Here is a 21,842-nt window from a genome sequence, read left to right as displayed (position 1 = left end):
GCGCGACTGGGGTAGGCGAGCCTCTCACTAACGGGCTTGAGCAGTGTGGCGTGTCTGAGGCCGGCCGCGTGGTGGCGCACGTGGCCGCGGCGATTCCATTGGGCCCTCTGGCTCCCCCCAGCCCCCCAGGCTGGTGCACCTGGCACCGAGGGGCAGGCCCAGTAAAGATGCGAATAAGCGGTGCTTATGCTTGGAAATATTCCAGACTGTTGAGGCAGTCTTCTCCCGAAGGGAACTACAGTTCGGGGGGAGATTTCGCTGAGGTCACAGGTCCCCTTAGCTGCAAGCAGGCCTGGAGCCTAATGTGCCGGCCGCCAGGAGTCACAGCCCCTACGTGTCCTGCGCGCTGCAGCCGCGTCTCTTGTACAAGATTCTGGAGGGCTGGGGCCTGGCCCTTCTGCCTCCCCAACGGCGCCTGGCACTGTGAGAGCGTGCATGTAAGTGATTCAGATGACGGGGTAGCCTAGACCCTGGGGTAGGTGTGTGTGTGTGATGTCTTGGCTCCAGCCCGCATCCGTGCAGTGACCTCCATGACCTCCCACCTCCGACAGCCGCTTTCGAAATAACGCCACAGCCTTGGGGTTGGTCCCAGCCTTTATTCGCTACCCCGTGTACAGCCCCGACCCCGACGCTGGCCCACTAGGTACGGCTGCAGGGGTTCGTGGCAGTACCCAGCTTGCGGCAGTAGCAGAAGGCGTTGAAGAAACGGCAGTAGCACGTGGCACATGGGTCGCAACACGGCACCTGGTGTCCCAGACAGGATTCATGCAGCCTTACGCAGCGACGCGGGGAGCGTGGCTCGCGACCCTCTGGATCTAGTACCTACAGAAGCGGGGGAGCAGAATTGCAGGCATGAGCCCCTGAAGGCAGGTCCAGGGATGCCACCTGGCTCGATCCAGGCAGAATGGCAGTGGAGTGTGGAGTAGTCTGCAGAATCACCCGGGCTGAGGAGGTCATGAGGTGGAGAGAGGGGGCGATGCCTGATGTTCCCTCCCGAGGCCTGTGGCCTCCCCCCTTTTCCTGAGCAGTTACCTCTGCCAAGGCCTCTGCCTCCTGCAGCAGAGCTTCTTCAGACTGTTCTGCAGTTGCCCTTTTCAGGGAGGACTGCAGGCCCAGGCCTGGAACAGATGATGTGAGAGCAGAACCACCCCTCCCCCTCCCCAGCCCCTGCCCCTCCACAAAGCACCCACCTCCAAGGCCTGGGATTGGGAAGGGGGAAGGAGGGGGCATACCAAAGCAGGATACTTTGTGGCCAGAGAGTATCAAGGCTCAAGTTAGTTCCACCCCTGCCCATACTGACCTGGAAGCTCTGGGAACAGAGCCTGGTCAGGTCTTCTGATGCCTTCCAGGGGGACCAAGCCAATCTGGGCCCCCTGCATGGGCGGCAGTGCCAGAAGCAGGGCACAGCTCAGCAGCACTGCAGGCAGCATGACCTGGCCAGCAGTAAGACCCACCACTCAGTCCCTTCTCATCCTTAATGCACCCTCTAGGTGCCCTACCCCAGACAGAGACCTCCCCTAGGTCAGGAGTCTTTGTCCAATCTGAGGACTTACCTCTGCTTGCTGGATCCTTGCCTGGAGAGTTTCTGGCCACTCCGCACCCTCAGCTTATATGGCAGGGTCTAATGAACGCCCCACACGTGACTGCTGCCTGCAGCCAGGGCATAAGGGGCCCTCCCCAGAGTGTGGGGGCACAGCTCCGGCCTCTTTCCCTGCAACCTGGGCTTTTGGATGCTCTATAAGAGGTGTGCCCATCTTCAATTTTGAGTGAGGTCCCCAGGTGCCAATCAAAGTTTGGGAACAAGATAGGGTGCTGAGAACCCCCAAATTTCTGCAGGACAGGAACTTGGGTAGGGGTGGGGAGGTTGGATAGGCTGGAGCCATTAGTTATAACAAGGCAGACAGCCCTGAGATCTTAATTTAATTTGTGGTCCCGGAGAAGCTCACTCAGACCCTGTGTGGCATGTTGTTTCCTTTGCTTCCAGGAACTTTGGTCAAGGGCATTGAAGAGGGTGATGGGCCAGTGGCCAGAGTTGGGTGCAGACCTAGACCCTTGGGGGTTTTTTTGAGGGAAAATGGAGGGGAGAAGTCCACTTAACCAAAACCAAGCCCTCTTGCCTCCATCCCTGGTCCTTCCCCCCGCCCCTTCGTCCCTCCAGGCTTCTCCAAAACCCCCACCCCTGCTCCTTCTCCCAAACCTTTTTCCGCCTGGGGTTCCTGGAAGCCAGAGAGGCAGAACGGACTGTTCCCTGGGTGGGCGAGCAGCTTCAAAGTAAAAAGCTTTCAGGCTGCCTGTCTCATTAGTGCTAATGACTGTTCCCTTCCGCCCTGTGTTGTCAGGCCTGTGCCTACGCCTGGTCTCATCAGCACGAGGCCAGGGTGAAGACTTCCCTTTTGTGAAGATGCGAGGACACACAGGTGTCCACTTGCCCCTGCCTCCCCTCTGGAGGGACTCTTTAACACACACTTGCCCATCTGGGAAAGGGGTACAGGCTGAATTATCTTCGAGGCCTCAGTGTACAAACTGAGCTGGCCTGTGGCAGTAGGAGAATAAAGAAGTTGTTGGGGTTTGCAGTCTTGGTTCACACAAGCCATTCTGCCCAGGATGAGCCCTGACGAAGTCCTCCCAGCAGCTGATGGAAACCATATGTTGTCATCTTGACAGCCTTTGGCCTTCAACACCAACATTCAGTCTGGGGGTTCAGTTGCATGGGGGGAGGCCACTCTGCAGATGACGGGGCTGTGCCAGCTTCTCTCACAGATGGGCACTGATGTCTCTACTGGTATCAGGCTAGCCCTGGGCTCACTTGTGGTTGGCACAGGGTAAACAGTCCTAGGAGCTCTGAGGGTCACATACTACTGCCCAGGAGGAGGAAGCTGGGGAGTGAGGGAAAGCCTCTCTGAGGAGATGGTCCCTGGATAATCCAGCAAAGGGCCATCCCCATTTCTTCCCTTGACAATGCTGCTGGCTATTTTGATGACTCTCACGAAATAGATCTGGTGTCAAGGCCTTCCTAACAATTGATATTGACCTTTCTTTCTCAGAGGCTAGATCTGGGCCCAGTTGTCTACCCCAGGGCTTTCTCTTCTCAGAGCAGTGCAGGGTGAAGGCATCAGGTGCTAGATAAGCTTTCATCTTGGTGGGGCCACTGAGGGCTCAGGAAGGGCAATACATCAAATGTACCCGAGGCAGTTTCCCCAAATTCTTGTTCCTTGGCCCCATCCTTAGAGATTCTGGCTGAAAAGCTGGAGGTGGAGAGCAGGGACTGCATGTGGATTTTGGAAAGGTGCCCCAGGTGAGTTGAGGTGGGGGCTGTGAGCGCTTGGCTGGGCCTGATCAGTCTCCAGGCTAAGAACAGTTTATTATGTTCTAGAGGAAGGATGCTCATCCCTCTCAGGCACTCAGTGTCTTTGTTCATCTACAGAGCAGTGACTGTCTTCCTGTGTGCAGGTGAAGAAGACATGGGCAGTGATGGACAAGGGCTGAAGCACCCCCAGGGGCAGCCCAAGTCCCTCGTCAGGTCCAGTGGGGGAGACAGTCAAGAAAAACAACCGTCAAAACATAGTAGGATGATGAGAGAAACAAAAACTTTGGATATTTGATGACATTAAGAAATAATTGTTAGTTTTTTAAGTTGTGATGATATTGTGGTTTCAATAGCATTTTTAAAAGTAGCTTTATCTTTTAGAGAAATATAATGAAGTATTTACTGATAAAAATGATATGAAATAATTATTCCTCCAGTAGGAGGAAGAGCAGGACATGGTATAGATGAAGCAAATTTTCACGAGTTGGTAATTTGTTGAAATTGAAAAATGTTGAGTACCTGGGCTTTGTTATTCCATTACTGCTACCCAGGCTGCCCATACCCTTGTGTATGTTTGAAAATCTTCATAATAGGGATGCCTGGGTGGCTCAGCGGTTTGGTGCCTGCCTTCGGCCCAGGGCATGATCCTGGAGTCCCAGGATCAAATCCCACATCTGGCTCCCTGGGTGGAACCTGCTTCTCCCTCTGCCTAGGTCTCTGCCTCTCTCTGTGTGCCTGTCTCTCATGAATAAGTAAATAAAATCCTTTAAAAGAAAAGAAAATCTTCATAATAAAAACATAAAACAAAGAAAGAGAAGGGCAGCCCCGGTGGCCCAGCAGTGCAGCGCCACCTTCGGCCCGGGGTGTGATCCTGGAGACCTGGGATCGAGTCCCACATCGGGCTCCCTGCATGGAGTCTGCTTCTCCCTCTGCCTGTCTCTCTCTCTCTCTCTTTCTCTCTCTCGTGAATAAATAAATAAAATATTTTTAAAAATAAATAAATAAAATCTTTAAATATATATACATATATAATTTAAAAAACCGAAGAGAATTATTTAAAATGCAGTGGGATAGGGACATCTGGGTGGCTTAGCGGTTGAGCATCTGCCATTGGCTCAGGGTGTGATCCCGGAGTCCTGGGATCAAGTCCCTTGTCAGGCTCCCTGCATGGAGTCGCTTCTCCCTCTGCCTATGTCTCTGCCTCTCTGTGTGTCTCTCATGAATAAATAAATAAAATATATATTTTTAAATGCAGTGGGACAAATGCTTTGATAGAAGAATGCCCCAGGAACAAATAGGACCAATACAAGCACCAACCCCAGCTGAGGGAGGGGCAGGAAGTTAGCTCGGAAGGCTTTCTGGAAGAGGAAACTTTTACTCACTCATGAAACTTGAGTAAGAGTCAAGGGAGGAGCCAGACAAAGGACAATGTTAAGTTTCCTGGACCCATAACAGGAACATAGTTTACCAACCTGCCTGGTTCTACAGCTTAACACTGATACAGGCTCTGCCCCAAGCCTGGTTCCTGCCTGACGAGCCCCAGCCTGGTAAGCAGTCAATAGTCTTTTCTCTCCCCGCTCCCCTGGGGTCAGAGAGTCGGCTACTCCCAGAGTCGATTCAGTCAGTGAGTCAATCGGCAAACATCTATAGCCACCTCCACATTGTATCACTGTCGTGAGTGTGCATAGGCTCAGACCATAATCACAAGAGCCCAGCAGCTCTCCTGCCACCCGGCTGAGTCCAGAAGAAGAAATCAACATTTGTTTATATCCTTTCTCACCCTCATCATCCTCCTGCCCACCAGCGCTGTGTCACCTATCCCCCTCCCACCACCGCTTAATTGGCCCAAAACATTGTTGGGTTTCTTGTCATAGCTCTGTGTATCTATGTGCATATCGGTACCTCTGTCTAAAGTGAAATTTCCATTGACTAACCAAATTTTGTTTTTGCAAATAACCAATCTTTGGCTTGATTTATCAAATTTTGTTACAATTAAATTTCTGCCTTTCTACTATTTTCTATTTCCCTTGGGTTTATTGATCCTTACATTTATCTTTCCTCCTGACGAACACAGCCGCCTACATCTAGTAGTCTATAAAAGCCCCCTCGGAAGCCCGTTTCATCTGCTAATGAGCATAAATACTGTGGGGATGATTTTATTGGTCAGGAACTGCCCTGATGTTCCCATGATCACGCTTATTGACAAAAAAGACCTTTAGAAATGTTCTGGGTGGAGGATTTGAGAAACCTGGGGCGAGGCAGAGCCTACCTGGCTGGAGAGAGACCCAAACATAGGGACCCTGACTTCAGGGAGAAGAGTAGAATGTGGTTGCTATGTGCTGGAGACCAAGTATGAGGACAAGGAGGGGGGCCTGACCCCTACCTCTCCTCTTATTCCTATTCAAGGGAGTTCACATCTCTAAGGGCACTGTTCCTGCTTTGTCCAGCAGGAGGCAGCAGAGCACCCACTGGCTCTCCTACTCCAACTTTGTTCTGAAAACCAGCCCCCCACCCAGTGCACTGCCCTTGCCCCTGTGGCTCATCTGTAGGACTTCCAAAAGGCAGAGGTTTCCTGGAGAGGGGTGATCCCCTCAATTATCCAGGGAGGGGAATTAGGATGGATAGGGGTTATTTTGGGGTGGTGTCTTGAGATGTCAGCTGAGAGGGATCTCACTGTGATCAGGTGCTCCTAGAAGAGAGAGTCATGTTTGCTGCATGAATGCCGAATTCCAGCACTTGCCATTCTCCCATCCATACAAGAACTATTTATTGAGTGCATGCTGCATGAAAGGCATTTTGCCCAAGCTAGACTTGGAGGCCATGGTGACCTGAAACTCCTGATCCTGAGATCAGACAGGCTTCATGGGCTTTCCTGTTGTCAGCGAAAGTGTAGGCTGGAGCCAAGCCAAAAGAGAAGGGAACAAGGTGCAGAGACAGCTGGTGGACAGACTACAAGGAAGCTCAGGCCCAGAGATACCTCATACCTTCAGGCCTTGGTCTAACTCCCTGTCCCCCTCCCCTACAGTCCTTTCAGTGCTGGAAGTAGGCCCTTTATTAGGAGTACCCAGAACAGTTGAGCTGTGGCTGGAGTGTTTAGATGAAATGTCACAAAGGCCCAGGGATGCCAAAGACAAAAAGGCCCAGCCAGCCTGGTTCATAGAATGTGGCTTGCAGTCTGGATGCTTGAGCCCTCCTGGTATGGCAAAGGCCATCTTAAATTCCAACCCCAGCCCCTGCTGAAGACATCTACAATCCAGTGTCCCCTCCCAGATGCCTGGAGAGGTAGCCAGTCCTTCTCCCACCTGCCAGCAGTGTGAAATATTCTGTTTCTGAGGGTGTTGCAGCCCCTCCCCTTCTGTCTCAGGGTGATTCCTCACTGTCAACATGTCCAAACAGGCAGACATCAGTCTCCACACTCATAGTAAGCCAGCACAAAGTGGTGAGGGGCTTGTTCCATTCCAGGTGAGGAGAGGACCCCTACATTTAACAGGATCTCTGGATAAGTGCAATTTGAGTCCCCAGCAACCCTTCACAGAAGCATGGCACTGTTGGGGGGGGGTGTGCCCAGGATGTCCCCTTCATTGTTTCTGACCTATCCCCATGGAAGGAAGCAACCCAACTCCCTGAGGATGTTCAGTGGCTCAGCTAAAGCCCCAAGAACAAAGGTGTTTTCACAACAGGAACCATTGGGTTACCTAGGAATTATTATTTTTTAAGATTTTATTTATTTATTTATTTATTTATTTATTTATTTATTTATTTTAAAGATTTTATTTATTTATTCATGAGAGACACGGAGAGAGAGAGAGGCAGAGACGTAGGCAGAGAAAGAAGCAGGCTCCATGCAGGGAGCCCGACGTGGGACTTGATCTTGGGACTCCGGGATCACACCCTGGGCAGAAGGCAGACGTTCAACCAGTGAGCCACCCAGGTGTCCCAAGATTTTATTTATTTACTCATGAGAGACAGAGAGACATAGACAGAGGGAGAAGCAGGCTCCTTGCAGGGAGCCTGATGCGGGACTCGATCCCTGGACCCAGGATCACACCCTGAGCCAAAGGCAGACACTCAACTGCTGAGCCACCCAGGTGTCCTCCCAGAAACTATTCTTTCTTAGTTCATTCCTTATTTCTTTTTCTTTCTTTTCTTTCTCTTCTCTTCTCTTCTCTTCTCTTCTCTTCTCTTCTCTTCTCTTTTTCTTTTCTTTTCTTTTCTTTTCTTTTCTTTCCTTTCCTTTCCTTTCCTTTCCTTTCCTTTCCTTTCCTTTCCTTTCCTTTTCTTTTCTTTATTTTCTTCTTTTTCTTTCTTTTCTTCTCCACGCCAAGCATGGAGCCCAATGTGGGCTTGAACTTACAACCCTGGGCAGCCCCAGTGGCCCAGAGGTTTAGCGCCGCCTGCAGCCTGGCGTGTAATCCCAGAGACCAGGGATCGAGTCCCACATCGGGCTCCCTGCATGGAGCCTGCTACTCCCTCTGCCTGTGTCTCTGCCTCTGTGTGTGTATGTGTGTGTGTGTGTGTGTGTGTGTCTCAAATAAATAAATAAATAAATAAATAAATAAATAAATAAATAAAATCTTTAAAAAAATGAACTCACAACCCTGATATCAAGACCTGAGCTGAAATCAAGAGTCAGATCCCTAACCGACTGAGCCACCCAGGCACCCAGGAATTACTGTTTCTGCTAAAACCCCAGGAGTGCTCCATCTTGCTCATCCTTGCCACTTGGGTTCTGTGCAGGTAAGATCAGAGACTGCAGAACTCTGGACATGGCCGTGGAGATGCTCCTAAGGCACTGGGCACAGAACTGCACTGGTTTCTGACTTGACAGGCTCAGGGTGAGCCCAGGGCCAGCTGAAGAAAGCAGCAAGAGCTGCAGCAGCTCCCAGGGGTCTCTGGACCCCTTCCTTTCTGCTGTTACCCCTTCCCATCCCTTTTGCCTCCAGCTGCAGAGAAGGCCTGGGAGATAGAGGTATAGGACCTGGGAGGAGGTTGAGTCCTGAGAGGAGTGTTCATCTGGGGACCTTGGTTGGAAAGAATAACCTCCTAGCTTAAACCTCTGGAGCACAGCTCTCACACAACACCAAGGCCCAGCCCAGCATAGGAGGAAGAACTCTCAGGGTACCCCTCTGCCAGTAGCCCCGTTGCCCACTTCCCAATTTTCCCCCTGTAGGCCCTGTGTAAACTATCTCCACTAAGCCCTAGGTAGGGGTCCTCCTCTCCAAGTCTGGTCAAAGCCAGAGTTTGTGTCAGGATCTGGCATAGAACACGTTTTCCTCCCTACCTCATCCCTTTACCTACTATCAGTTTACAGTGTCCCACGGCAAGACTCCTATCCCATACATTTAATTCTTAGCAGAACATTGAAATAAACCATTCCCATTTTAACAGATCAGGAAACTGGCCTACAGCTTAAGTGACTTAGTTTTGATCACTCACCTAAGAAGGGGTTGGCCTGCTTTCCCTCTTCTTGCATGGCTCAGAGGATATGTTAGAGCTGGAGAAGGATGGGGTGTGTGTGCATACTCACACACACACAGTGGGGCAGGAGACTTATTAGGCATGCTACTCCACAGTGTCTCCCCACACACCTTGGCGGTGGAAAATGTTCACCCACCTGCAGGGCTCCCAGGAGCTGCATAGACAAAAGCAAGCAGCCACTCCACCTCCATTCAACTCAGCCCCCATGAGGCTGTGGGCACAGTACCATGCCAAAACTGTGCTGAGTGTCGTTATGCTCTTGGACACATTTCTAAATAATCATGAATCAAAGAAGTCACAAGAGAAAACTAGAAAATGTTTCAAATGGAATGATAACGAAATACTATCAAATATATCAAAACTAATAGGCTGCAACTAAAGCAATGCATGTTGCATGTCCCTATGTTAGAAAAGAAGAATGGTTGAAAATGAATTATGCAAACTTACATAAGTGGTGGAATGGTGTTGGAGCAAGTAAGTGAGTATCTGTTTTACCTGTACTTTGAAGCCTTCACAAAAATTAATTTGAAATGGAGTATCAGGGCAGCCCGGATGGCTCAGCGGGTTAGCACCGCCTGCAGCCCAGGGCGTGATCCTGGAGACCCAGGATCGAGTCCCACGTCGGGCTCCCTACGTGGAGCCTGCTTCTCCCTCTGCCTGTGTCTCTGCCCCCGCCCCCCTCTCTCTCTCTGTCTTTCATGAATAAATAAATTTAAAAAAATAAAAAAAAAAGAAATGGAGCATCAGCATAACTGCGAAGGTAAAACAGTGAAACTTTAGAGAAAACATAGACTATCTTTTTAACCTTGGACTAGGCAAAGATTTCTTAAACAAGACACAAAGGGAGCTCCTGGCTGGCTCAGTCAGTGAAGCATACAACTCTTGATTTGGAGGTCATGAGTTTGAACCCCACATTGGGTGTGGAGCCTACTTCAGAAAAAAAACAAAACAAAACAAAACAACCCAAGACTCAGAAAGCTCTAAGCATCAAAGGTTGATAAATTAGACTCCATTAAAATTAAGAACTTCTGGTCATTAATTAAAGATATTTAAGAAAATGAAGAGATAGGGACGCCTGGGTGGCTCAGTGGTTAAGCATCTGCCTTTGGCTCAGGGCATGATCTGGGGTCCCGGGATCGAGTCCCACATCGGGCTCCCTGTATGGAACCTGCTTTTCCCTCTGCCTCTCTCCCTCAATCTATCTCTCTCTCTCTCTCTCTCTCTCTCATTCTCTGTGTCTCAGGAATAAATAAAATCTTTTTTTTTTTAAGAAAATGAGAAGATAAGTTACACACTGGAAAAAGAACATTGTGCTACATATATTTAAAAAGAGGGGGACGCCTGGGTAGCCCATTTGGTTAAGCATCTGCCTTCAGCTCAGGTTGTGATCCCAGGGTCCTGGGATCAAGCCCCAAATTGGGTTCCCTGCTCAGTGGGGAGCCTGCTTCTCCCTCCCCGTCTACCTGCTGCTCCCCCTGCTGTACTCTCTCTCTCACTCTGGCAAATAAATAAATATTAAAAAAACAAAAAAGGACTCCTGCAGAATATGTAAAGAATTCCATAGTCTTATGGAAAAAGATCTAAAACAGACTCTTCACAAAAGACGATTTCCAAATGGTCAATAAGCATGTGGAAGGGTGCTCAATATCACTCAATATGGAGTTTAATTCATAGAGAAATGTGAATTAAAACAGCAAGGGGCACCTGGTTAGCTCAGTTGGTAGAACATCTGACTCTTTTTTTTTTAAGATTTTGTTTATTTATTCATAGACAGAGAGAGAGAGAGAGGCAGAGACACAGGCAGAGAGAGAGGGAGAAGCAGGCTCCATGCAGGGAGCCCGACGCGGGACTCGATCCCAGGTCTCCAGGATCACACCCCAGGCTGCAGGCAGCGCCAACCCGCTGCGCCACCGGGGCTGCCTGAACATCTGACTCTTGATGTGAGTTCTAGTCCCACATTGGGTGTAGAAATTACTTTAAAATAAATAAATAAATAAAAATAAATTAAGAGGCAGTTGGGTGACTCAGTGGTTAATGTCTGACTCTTGATTTCAGCTAAGGTCATGATCTCAGGGTCTTGAGATCAAGCCCTACATCAAGCTCCACATTCAGCATGGAGTCTGCTTGACATTCTGTCTCTCCCTCTCCCTCTGCCCCTCCCTCTGCTCATGTGTGCCCTCTCTAAATAAGTAAGTAAATAAATAAATAAATAAAATTCAAAAATAAATAAACTTTAAAAATAAAACCATAGTGAGATACTATTGTACACTAATTACTAAATTGGCTAAAATTAAAAAGATTGACAAAACCAAGTGTTGGTGAGGATATGAAATAACTAGAACTGGAAAGAGGTAAGTTGGAAAACCGTAGTATTCACTGTAACTCCTAACCTGACATATGATCCAGCAAGTTCACTCTTCAGTACAAATCCAGGAGAACTGTGATTTCTACCAAAGTGCATGTCTAGAATGTTCTTGGCAACTTTATTCATAATAGCTAAAACCTGGAATCAATCCAAATATCCAACAGCAGGAAAATGAATAAAAATGGTATATTCATACAGTGGGAGACTACATAGCAATAAAAACAGAATGAACTGCTGTCCACAACAGGGATAAATCTCCCAGACACAATGTTGGATAAAAGTCGCCAGCCATAGAGGAGTGAATGTGGTGTGTTTCCATTTATATGGTGTCCCAAACTAGGTAAAAACGTAGCAAATGAAAAAAAAAAAAAAAAAAAAAAAAAAAAAAAAAAAAAAAAAAAAAAAAAAAAAAAAACGTAGCAAATGGAGTGGTACCTGGGCAGCTCAGTCAGCTGAACCTCTGACTCTTGGTCAAGATCTCAGGATTGTGAGATGGAGCCCCATGTGGGACTCCTTGCTCAGCGGGGAGTCTGCTTGAGATTGTCTCCCTCTGGCCTTCCACGACTACACGCACACATGCTCTCTCTCTCTTTCAAATAAATCTTAAAAACAACAACAAAACTATAGCAAATAGTGACAGAACTCTGGTAATTCTGGGAACAGTACTGACCAAAGGAGAGGAATAAAAATGATGTCTGCAGTGCTGGAAATGTTTTCTATCTTGATAGAATAAATAATTTAATTTAATTAATAGATCGAATTAATAAATAAATTTAAATGGTCACTTCCCCAGCTTGTTCTCCTTATGTGTTCTTTTTTGTAAGATTTTGTTTATCTATTCACGAGAGACATAGAAAGAGAGAGAGGCAGTGACACAGGCAGAGGGAGAAGCAGGCTCCATGCAGGGAGCCCAACGCAGGACCCAATCTCGGGACCCTGGGACCATGCCCCGAGCCAAAGGCAGATGCTCAACCACTGAGCCAGCCACGCGTCCCTCCTTATATGTTCTTGTCTTGTCTCTTGTGACACTTGTTTTCTTCCTGTCTCCTGAAGTTATCTTCAAGACATTGACTTCTGGGATTTGCAGAGCTTCACAGTATTGTACTTCCTCTTTTCTGTCTGTAGATTGTTTTTCTCCACCGGAAAAGGCAGCAATTTCCTAAAATTATGAATGTGAAGAAAAGCATTTGTTGTTGTTTATGATACAGAATAAAAATGTAAAAGGGGGAAAAGACAGACAGTACCAATGAGATATCAGTTGTAATGAACAGAAAGCTTGATTCATATTGTCTTATATTACAAAAATAATATATTGGCTCATATAACTGAAAAACCTCAAGGCTGGTTTCAGATGAGGTACCAGGCCTTTTGGTTGTATAAGAAGTTGATGTGATAGACCCAGCTGGTTGCCTTTCTAATACCTATTCCCCTTTCCTCCCCAAAGAGGCCCAGTTTTGTTTGGGGTAGGGCCTGGTTAAACAGACTAACTTCCTCAGATTCCTTAAGAGTTCGTGGTGTCCCTGGGACACAGTGTGACCCAGGTGACTTATGTAGACTTCTGGGAAAGCTTTGCTTCCCTGGCACAAGTGCTTCCCTTTTCTTATTTTCCTTTCAATTTCCTGCCCAGAAGGTGAATGTGATGCTTAGAGGTATAGCAGCCGACTCATGACCATGAGGCAACAATTTTGAGAATGGACTGAGCTGCCAAGGATGGTAGGCAAGAAAAGCAGACTGTGCCCGCCTGGCAGGGTAAACCAGTTGCACCAACCCTGGTCTGCCCACCTCCTGGCATTGTATTGCATGAGACAAACATGAAACAAATATTTGTTTAAGCTACTCTGGTTTTCTCTTCCTTGCAGCTAAACATGTTCCCGACTGACATCTTCAGTTCCTTTATAACTCTTTTTTAAAATATTTTATTTATTTAGGGGGATCCCTGGGTGGCTCAGCGGTTTAGTGCCTGCCTTCAGCCCAGGGCGTGATCCTGGAGTCCTGGGATCGAGTCCCACGTCGGGCTCCTTGCATGGAGCCTGCTTCTCTCTCTGCCTATGTCTCTGCCTCTCTCTCTCTGTGTCTCTCATGAAATCTTTATTTATTCACACACACAGAGGAAGAAGCAGGCTCCCTGTGGGGAGCCCGATGCGGAACTCTATCTTGGGACTCCAGGATCATGCCCTGAGCTGAAGGCAGATGCTCAACCACTGAGCCACCCAGATGTCCCTATAACTCTTTTTTTTTTTTTTTTTTAGAGAGAGATTTTATGTGTTCATTTGAGAGATGGGGAGAAGCATACTCCCTGCTGAGCAGGGAGCCCAACATGGGGCTTGATCCCAGGACCTTGAGATCATGACCTGAGTCGAAGGCTTAACCGACTGAGCGACCCGGATGCCCTAATAACTCTTGTCCATGTTTTTTTGTGGTCAATGCTTTATTCTAAGTCTGTTTCCCTTGTGGACCCAAATGGGCTCTTCGGAGTCTCTGAGGCCTCTTGCTTCCTCACCCACAGCCTACTGGGGAAAGTCACCTTTGTCCCACAAGTCCCTGGTCCTGGTTCTGGATATCCCACTGGCATTTGAGGCTGAAGGCTGTGGCTGGAGTACTCAGGGAGTTTCTCAGATCTGGGTGAGGCCTGATGGTCCTCTTTGGACTTTAGCTGAACCCTTTCAGCCTTCAGCTTGTGATTCTCACAGAAGTTGTGACCTCCAGTGGCCTGGCCCCTGGAGTGGCCCTGGGGGTGGAGTGGGTCAAATGAGCCCGCACCTTCTGCCAAAGTCAGCGTCAAAAATCTACCCGTGGGAACCAGGTCTGGCTTTTGGTTTGGGCAGGTGTTGACTTTGGGCAAATTCCCAGCCTAGAAAAAAATGACTTTTGGTGTGGAATCTTGTTCTTCAGCACGGCCTTGAAAGTCATGTACTCGGGTGTTTTGTTGGTAGGATAGCAGCTGGGTAGTATTCAAGAAGTTGAGAGAGGTTTAAACTGCAGAGGCATCTGAGTATCGTCACAGTCTTGTCTGAGGTCACAAGGCTTGTAAGTGATGGAGTCGAGAGGAGTCTGACATTCCAGTAACCCCCCAGCCACAATACTAAGACACAATGACACTTGAGGTCAATATTGTTTTTAAACACAGACTCACTTTAATCACATTACAGGCGCACAGGAATGTTCTTCAATTCTACAATGAAATATGCCTTTTCCCATTTACCTGGAAGCACACAACCCTGGACCTCTCTTTTATTGTCATCTTTTTTCAAAGACACAAGTAAAGAAAAAAACAGCATGGGCAAGGTGAGGGAGCAAGACTAAAAGCCACACTTGGACTTGGGATTAGGTAAGTGTGGCATGCATGCTTAGTCTGAAAGGGGAAGTCGTTGACGCCAGGCAGAGGTGCAAGCCCGATGTTGTCAGAGCTTCAGATTTTCCAAGAAAAGCCAGAAAGCTGAATTTTTTAAAAAAGATGTTACTTTCGGGACATCTGGGTGGCTCAGCAGTTGAGGGTCTGCCTTTAGCCTAGGGCGTGATCCCAGAGTCCTGGGATCCCTGTATGGAGCCTGCTTCTCTCTCTGCCTGTGTCTCTGCCTCTCTCTCTCTCTCTGTCTCTTGTGAATAAATAAATAAGCGATCTTTAAAAAAAATAAAAGATGTTACTTTTAGGTATTCTCTGCATCCAACCTGGAGCTTGAACTTGCAACCCTGAGATCAAGAGTTGCACACTCCACCAACTCAGCCAGGCACGTGCCCCCAGAAAACTGAAATTTTTTTAAAGATTCTTTTTTTTTTTTTTTTTATTTGACAGAGCAAGATAGCACAAGCAGGAGGAGCAGCAGAGGGAGAGGGAGAAAGCAGACTCCCCTGCTGAGCAGGGAGCCCATGTGGGGCTCAATTCCAGGACCCCTGGGGTCATAACCTGAGCTGAAAGCAGATGGTTGACCAACTGAGCCATTCAGGCACCCCAAAACTGAATTTTTTTGTAATATGCTGTTTTTACTGTTGGCTCAAAAAACTGTGTATGGATTGTCATGTTTCCACTGCCAGTGTAATGGAATAGAACTTCTGGGGATCCCTGGGTGGCTCAGCAGTTTAGCGCCTGCCTTTGGCCCAGGGTGTGATCCTGGAGACCCAGGATGGAGTCCCTCGTCAGGCTCCCTGTATGGAGCCTGCTTCTCCCTCTGCCTCTCTCTCTCTTTCTTTCTCTCTTTCTCTCTCTCTCTGTCTCATGAATAAATAAAATATTTTTTAAAAAGGAGTAGAACTTCTGCCCTTGTGGTGGTTCTAGCCTGAAGTGCTTTGAGAACAGGAGTAATTTCCTTCTTCCTGCAGTCCTGGTAGGTTTCTGAAGAAGGTTGTGTTTAGGGAGAGTTCCTAAAGGTGGGAGGAGCTTCCCAAAATGAGGAGGATTGGAGTGACTTCTATCCAGCTTTTGCATAGTTGTTCACCATAAGAATGCTAACAGGCCTGCAGTTCCCAGCCTTACAAGCCTTTGACCCCCATCCTGGCCCACACACTTCTACCATCCGGTTTCTTCTTTCTGGGAAATAAGGAACTGCTGAAGGAGTCCCAGGTGTCCTTCCAAGTCCTCCCAGCCACCCTGGGCTGGGCCTACTCCCCGAGGTTAGCAGAGGAAACCCCCAGCTCTTGGGGCCTTCCCCTTGACCCTTGAAGGTGGGACAGCAAAGAGAAGGGAGGAGGGCCTGAGGACTCCCCGGGAGTGAGAGAATCCTCCCCAGGCTATCTCTACTTTTCAGAAAGGGTAAGCCAGCCAAAGTTGCTGCCTGGGTGCCACACTTGAGTGGATGGAAGTGGAAGACAGCACCTTCTGTCTTCTCAACTGCATTACCATCCTATTTCAACACCACAAATAGCACAGCAACCTCAAATTATAGACCTCCTTATGTGACGCAATAATCATCAATGTCGTGTTCTTGCCAAAAATGTTAAATATGAATCTGATAATTCCAGAATATTATGCTATAAACCAGCCTGAACTCTTATGAAAAATAATCAAACAAGAAGACTGAGTGTGGGGTAGAAAATATTATTTTATATTAATAGAGACCAAAAAGACCTAACAGCAAAAGGCAATGTGTGAACCTTGGCTCCTGAACTAAAATAGATATGCTAAATATGCATTCTTTAGGGGTGCCTGGGTGGCTTAGTTGGTTAAGTGTCTGACTCTTGGTTTTAGCTTTGGTCATGATCTCGGGGTTATGGGATCAAGCCCCAAGTCCGGCTCTTTGCTCAGACTGACTCTGCTTATCTCTCTCCCTCTATCTCTAAAGTGAATTTTTAAAAAGACATCCTTATGACCAGTGGGGTCGACAGCACTCAATTACTTTTGCTTTGCTCAGATGTGCTAATAGCGGCGTAATTATGTAGAACGGTGACACTTGGGGCCAGATGATTCTCCTGAGAGTTCAGCAGCACTTCTGGTCCCTGCCCACTAGGTGTCAGGAGCACTGCACCCTGTCAGTTGCAACAAGCAGAAATGTCTGCAAAAATGTTTTAGAATCAGATAGCATTAAGAGTTGCATCATATCATGAATATACGAAAGCACACTGGACTATACTTTTGAAAATGGTTAAAATGAAAAAAAAATGAAAATGGTTAAAATGGTGAATTTTGTGTGATGTGAGCTTTTTTCTCAGTAAGGAATATAATTTAAAAGTGTCTCCAGGGGATCCCTGAGGGGCTCAGCAGTTTGGCGCCTGCCTTTGGCCCGGGGTGTGATCCTGGAGACCTGGAATCGAGTCCCACATCAGGCTCCCTGCATGGAGTCTGCTTCTCCCTCTGCCTATGTCTCTGCCTCTCTTTCTCTCTGTGTCTCTCATGAACAAATAAATAAAATCTTTTAAAAAATAAAATAAAAGTGTTTCCAGTTGACATTGTCAAATATCCCCTGAGGGACAAAATCACCCCCTGGCCAGAGAACCATTGGTGTGGAGGGATGGGGAGGGAGATGCAGGCTGAAGGATTTAGGAGGAAAATGTCTTGTTTGTACCTTGCTTTCAAAGAGCAGATGTGGCAAAATGTTAACCTTGGTGAAACGAGGTGACAGGTGTGTCGGTTGTTCATTTTGCTATTGTGTCAACTTTCTATAATTTAAAATTGTTCAAAGCCAAAAGAAAATACAGTTTCACAATTTCTGTTTACAACATCCCAAGGGACCCATAATAGGTGCCAATTATGCAGCCTCGTTTCAGATGGATTGTTAAGTGCCTGCATGAGTTGAGTTGCTCAGTCCTCATTCCTTCAAGGGAGGATTCTTTCCATATTTCTCATCCCCCCCTCCTCCCTCTCTGTCTCTTTCTCTCTCTCTTTGTCTCCGGCCCTATCACACCCCCAGGCTGCCTTGAACATGCTGGCCCTGTGGCTCCTGCTGACCTGTGGAGAGAGGTCCATCCTATGGACCAACATCTACCTGGACTGGGTACAGATGATGGGTTCTGTCAACTTCTTTGTAGTGAGTATTCTCCCCTCTGGTGACTTTTAAAAATGATCACAAAATTTTCTAGCACTGGTCCCATTAAGAGAAAGGGTCTCTGTCCTCTCTCCTTAAATATGAACTGCAGCTTGCTTAAGCAATAGAATAGAGTGTGAAATGATATTATATCAGTTTCCAGACCCTGGCCTTAAAAGTCTAGAATCTGCTATCTCTTGTGTCATTTGAGATACTTGTTCTTGGAACCCAGCCACCATGCTATAAGGAAGTCCAAGCCACCCTGTGGAGAGGCATATGTGGAGAGAAGCAGCATACAGCAGCAACTTGAAAGCCATGTGAGTGAGTCATCTTGGAAGTGAATCTTCTAGCCCCAGCTGACGCCACATGGGGCAGAGGTGAGCTGTTCCTGCTGAGCTCTGCCTATTTTGCAGATTTTTTAGCAAATTACATGATGGCTTCTCTCTTAAGTCACTAATTTTGGGGGTGGTTTGTTTGCAGTGATAGGTAACTGATGCATCCCCTGCCTCCCCCCTGACTCCTACCCTAAACTGGGAGCCCAGGCCTGGAAGGCAAGAAATAGACCAGCTCCTGGGGCAGCCCCCCCCCCCCCCCCCCCCCCCGGGGGCGCAGCAGTTTAGCGCCGCCTGCAGCCTGGGGTTTGATCCTGGGGACCCTGAATCGAGTCCCACATCAGGCTCCCCGCATGGAGCCTGCTTCTCCCTCTGCCTGTGCCTCTGCCTCTCTCTCTCTCTCTGTGTCTCTATGAATAAATAAATAAAATCCTTAAAAAAAAAAAAAAAGAAATAGCTGAGACCTAGGTCAGCACTTATTCCTTCAGCAAGTATTTATTGAGTGTCCTCCAAGTGCTAGACACTGTTGCAAGGGCTGAGGAGTTCGCAGTGAATGAGACAGACCCTGAGAAAGACAAGTGGAGAGAACTGTCTTCTTGGAGGAGGTTATTTCTAAGCTGAGCCTTTCTAAGGAAAATAAGCCACACACAGAAGCAGAGAAAGGGCACATGAAACACTATGTGCTAGGGACACCTGGATGGCTCAGTGACTGAACGTCTGCCCTTGGCTCTGGGTGTGATCCCGGTCTGGAATCGAGTCCCGCATCGTGCTCCCTGCAGGGAGCCTGCTTCTCCCTCTGCCTATGTTTCTGCCTCTCTCTGTGTATCTCATGAATAAATAAATAGAATCTTAAAAAGAAAGAAAAAGAAAGAAAGAAAGAAAGAAAGAAAGAAAGAAAGAAAGAAAGAAAGAAAGAAGAAAAAAAGAAAGAAAAAGAAAGAAAGAGAAAGAAAGAAAGAAAGACAGACAGACTATGTGCTAGTTTTGGGTGAGGCTGCCAGATTTGACAAATAAAAAATAAAAATTTAAACCCCGGGGTGAAAAACAAAAAAAAATAAAAAAAAAATAAAAAAAAATAAAAAATAAAAAAAATAAAATAAAAAAAATAAAAAAAATAAAAAAATAAAAAAAATAAACCCCGGGGTGGCTCAGTGGTTGGGCGTCTGCCTTTAGCTCAGGGTGTGATCCCGGATCCTGGGATCTAGTCCCACATTGGGTTCCCTCTCCACCTGTGTCTCTGCCTCCCTCTCTGTGTCTCTCATGAATAAATAAATAAAATCTTAAAAAAAAAAATTTAACCCCCAGTTAAACTTGAACTTTAGATAAATAATGAATACCTTTCTTTGTATATACATATGCCCCATGCAGTTTGGGGACATACTTAAAGAGTTATCCATACATATCTGAAATTCAGGTTAACTGGGAATCCTTCATTTTATCTGGAACCCTAGTTATAGGGCAGAAAAGAGAAAAACTCGTGATTTCAAGAGACAGTTCAGAAAGCTGGATGGCACAGTGGCAAACAGGGCATGACCTCAGAAGTAAATAAAGGTCCTAAAAGGCCAGCTTGCCAGGTCCATTTTGAATTTCATCCTGAATCAATGGGGAGCCATGAGAGGGTTTAGAGCCGAGAGTGACACAGTCAGAGTTGTGTGTTGGAACGGTATTCAGGACTACCATATGGAGGCGATGGGAGAGCCTGTAGGCAGTGAGATCAGGAGAAGGAATCCTCTGCCCTGCTAGGTTCACACTCTGCACCGCGCTCACGCAAAGCCATGAGAATGTTGAACTGATCCACACTTTACACTTTTCTTCTCTATGTTTTAAGCTATAAGCTTCCCCTTAACTACTGCTTCCGTATATCGCACAAGCTTTGATATATTTAGTTTTATCATTCCACTCAAGATGTTTTCTAATTTCCCTTCAAATATCTCTTTGACCTTTGAATTCTTTAGATGTGTGTTGTGTAATTTCCAAATATCAGAGATTTTTCTGTATATCTCTCATTGTTATTTATTTTAATTTCCTTCCATGGTGGTCAGAGAACATGTCTGTATGTTCTTTACATTTTTTTTTTTTTTTTTTAAAGATTTTATTTATTTATGATAGAGAAAGAGAGAGAAAGGCAGAGACACAGGAGAGAGAAGCAGGCTCCATGCCCGGAGCCTGACGCGGGACTCGATCCCGGGACTCCAGGATCGCGCCCTGGGCCAAAGGCAGGCGCCAAACCGCTGAGCCACCCAGGGATCCCTGTTCTTTACATTTTATTAATATTGTTTGATGGGTGAACATATGGTCTGCCTTGGTGAAGGTGCCATGTCTACCGGAAAAGAATGTGGGGTTCCACGACTGTGGAGTTTAGTTTCTGTAAATGTCAGCTACGGGCAGGATAGTTGACAAGGTTCTTCTTGCATTTTCTTCTATGCATTTTCTCATTATTCAGTCCAGCTATTTAATCCACCAATCAGAGTGGGGTGTAAAAATCTTCGGCGATTATTATAGATTAGTCAAGTTTTTCCCTTTCTTGCCAGTTTTTTCTTCAGCTATTTGGAGGCTCTGTTGCTAGATATATACACATACGTGATTATTATTATGACTTCTTTTATCCATATAGATTTTCCTCCTTAGCTTGGTTAACAGCCATTCTCTTGAAGTTTACTTTTCTGTTATTAATACAGCCTCTGCAACTTTCCAGCAGTCACTGGTCGCTTGCTATATCTTTATCCAGCCATTTGCTTTCTTATTTATCCCAGATCAAGCCTGGCCGGGCCCAAATAGTACAAGTAATCTACATTAACAGGTGGCTCAAGCACCAACATCACCTAATGCTGTTGCACTCATGGCTATCACTCAGCTCCCACCCATACATTGTGTGGGCTACCCAGCAAATGGCTAATGAAGAGGCAGAAAGCCCAGGCTTGGTTTAAGAATGCTTTGTCTTGGGCAGCCCCGGTGGCTCAGTGGTTTAGCGCCGCCTTGGGCCCAGGGCGTGATCCTGGAGACCCGGGATCAAGTCCCACATCAGGCTCCCTGCGTGGGGCCTGCTTCTCCCTCTGCCTCTCTCTCTCTCTCTCTCTCTCTCTCTCTATCTGTGTGTGTGTCTCACATGAATAAATAAATAAAATCTTAAAAAAAAAAAAGAGTGCTTTGTCTTGGTGTGAAAGAGACAAACTAAAAATGAATTGCTCTTGCACTATAGCCCCAGCTGTGGGGGGAAGTCTTCCCAATGGACAAAAGTTTGAGCAATGCACCTAGTCATTCGGACAGGGCGCTCTGCTTCATGGCCTGAGAGCTGTGTCATCACACAGAGCTTTCTGCTCAAAAGGGTCCCACATTGTGGGATTGTCTTGAAATTCATCATAATTTTGAACAAGCTGTTCTGCATTTTTAATTTACACTGAATCCCACAAAATAGGTCCTGGGTAAAAGGTTCCAAGGCCAGTACAAAATAGAGGATCCACAGAAGATAAGCCCATCTTGACTGGGGTTGCTGTGCTACCTGTGTGTGTGTGCTTGTGTGTGTGTGTGGCACATAGCAAGTATTCAAAAATGATAGCTGTTGCTACTGTGTGTTGATAATGATGATGATGGTGGTGGCGGTGATGATAAGTTATCGGACTCCTCCAGAATTGTTTTTTAAACTTCATTTAAGTCTGATTAATTCACTACTTACAAGCCATCCTTTTGCTTTGTTTCAAGGACTCCTTTGCAAAGCGTTTTTTTATTTAAGCAGTGCCTTTGCCAACCCTCAGGGAGTTAACACAGATATACACCTACCCTCTCAAACACACACTGACATTGCACACCTACATCCAGATGTTACCCCATTCATCCAGTTGCATCAACAGTCCCTAAAATCCCACCCCCCAACCCAGCTGCCCCTGATTCTCTCAAAGTTGACACGG

At 46.9% G+C, this 21,842-nt stretch overlaps 1 protein-coding gene and 1 long non-coding RNA gene across 3 annotated transcripts; one reads left to right on the top strand and one right to left on the bottom strand.

Annotated features, from left to right (window-relative positions):
• Positions 1-15: 15 nt before the first annotated feature.
• LOC106558863 lies at positions 16-18,186 on the top strand. 2 transcript variants are annotated; one of them, XR_005360224.1, is made up of 3 exons: positions 16-437; positions 17,492-17,608; positions 17,817-18,186. It is a non-coding gene; the product is annotated as an uncharacterized LOC106558863 (long non-coding RNA). The 2 variants fall into 2 exon arrangements; XR_005360223.1 differs by lacking the exon at positions 16-437 and adding an exon at positions 14,070-14,478.
• On the bottom strand, positions 577-2,117 carry AGRP (agouti related neuropeptide). The gene is made up of 4 exons (XM_038538612.1): positions 1,554-2,117; positions 1,301-1,433; positions 1,033-1,118; positions 577-822 (listed from the first exon to the last, which is right to left on the bottom strand). The coding sequence occupies exons 2-4, from the start codon at positions 1,428-1,430 to the stop codon at positions 640-642; spliced, it is 399 nt and encodes a 132-aa protein (XP_038394540.1). The 5' UTR covers positions 1,431-1,433; positions 1,554-2,117; the 3' UTR covers positions 577-639.
• Positions 18,187-21,842: the final 3,656 nt, after the last annotated feature.

The sequence above is a fragment of the Canis lupus genome, chromosome 5, assembly GCF_011100685.1.
Source record: "Canis lupus familiaris isolate Mischka breed German Shepherd chromosome 5, alternate assembly UU_Cfam_GSD_1.0, whole genome shotgun sequence".
Lineage (NCBI taxonomy): Eukaryota > Metazoa > Chordata > Mammalia > Carnivora > Canidae > Canis > Canis lupus.
This window is presented reverse-complemented; position numbering and strand designations above follow the sequence as displayed.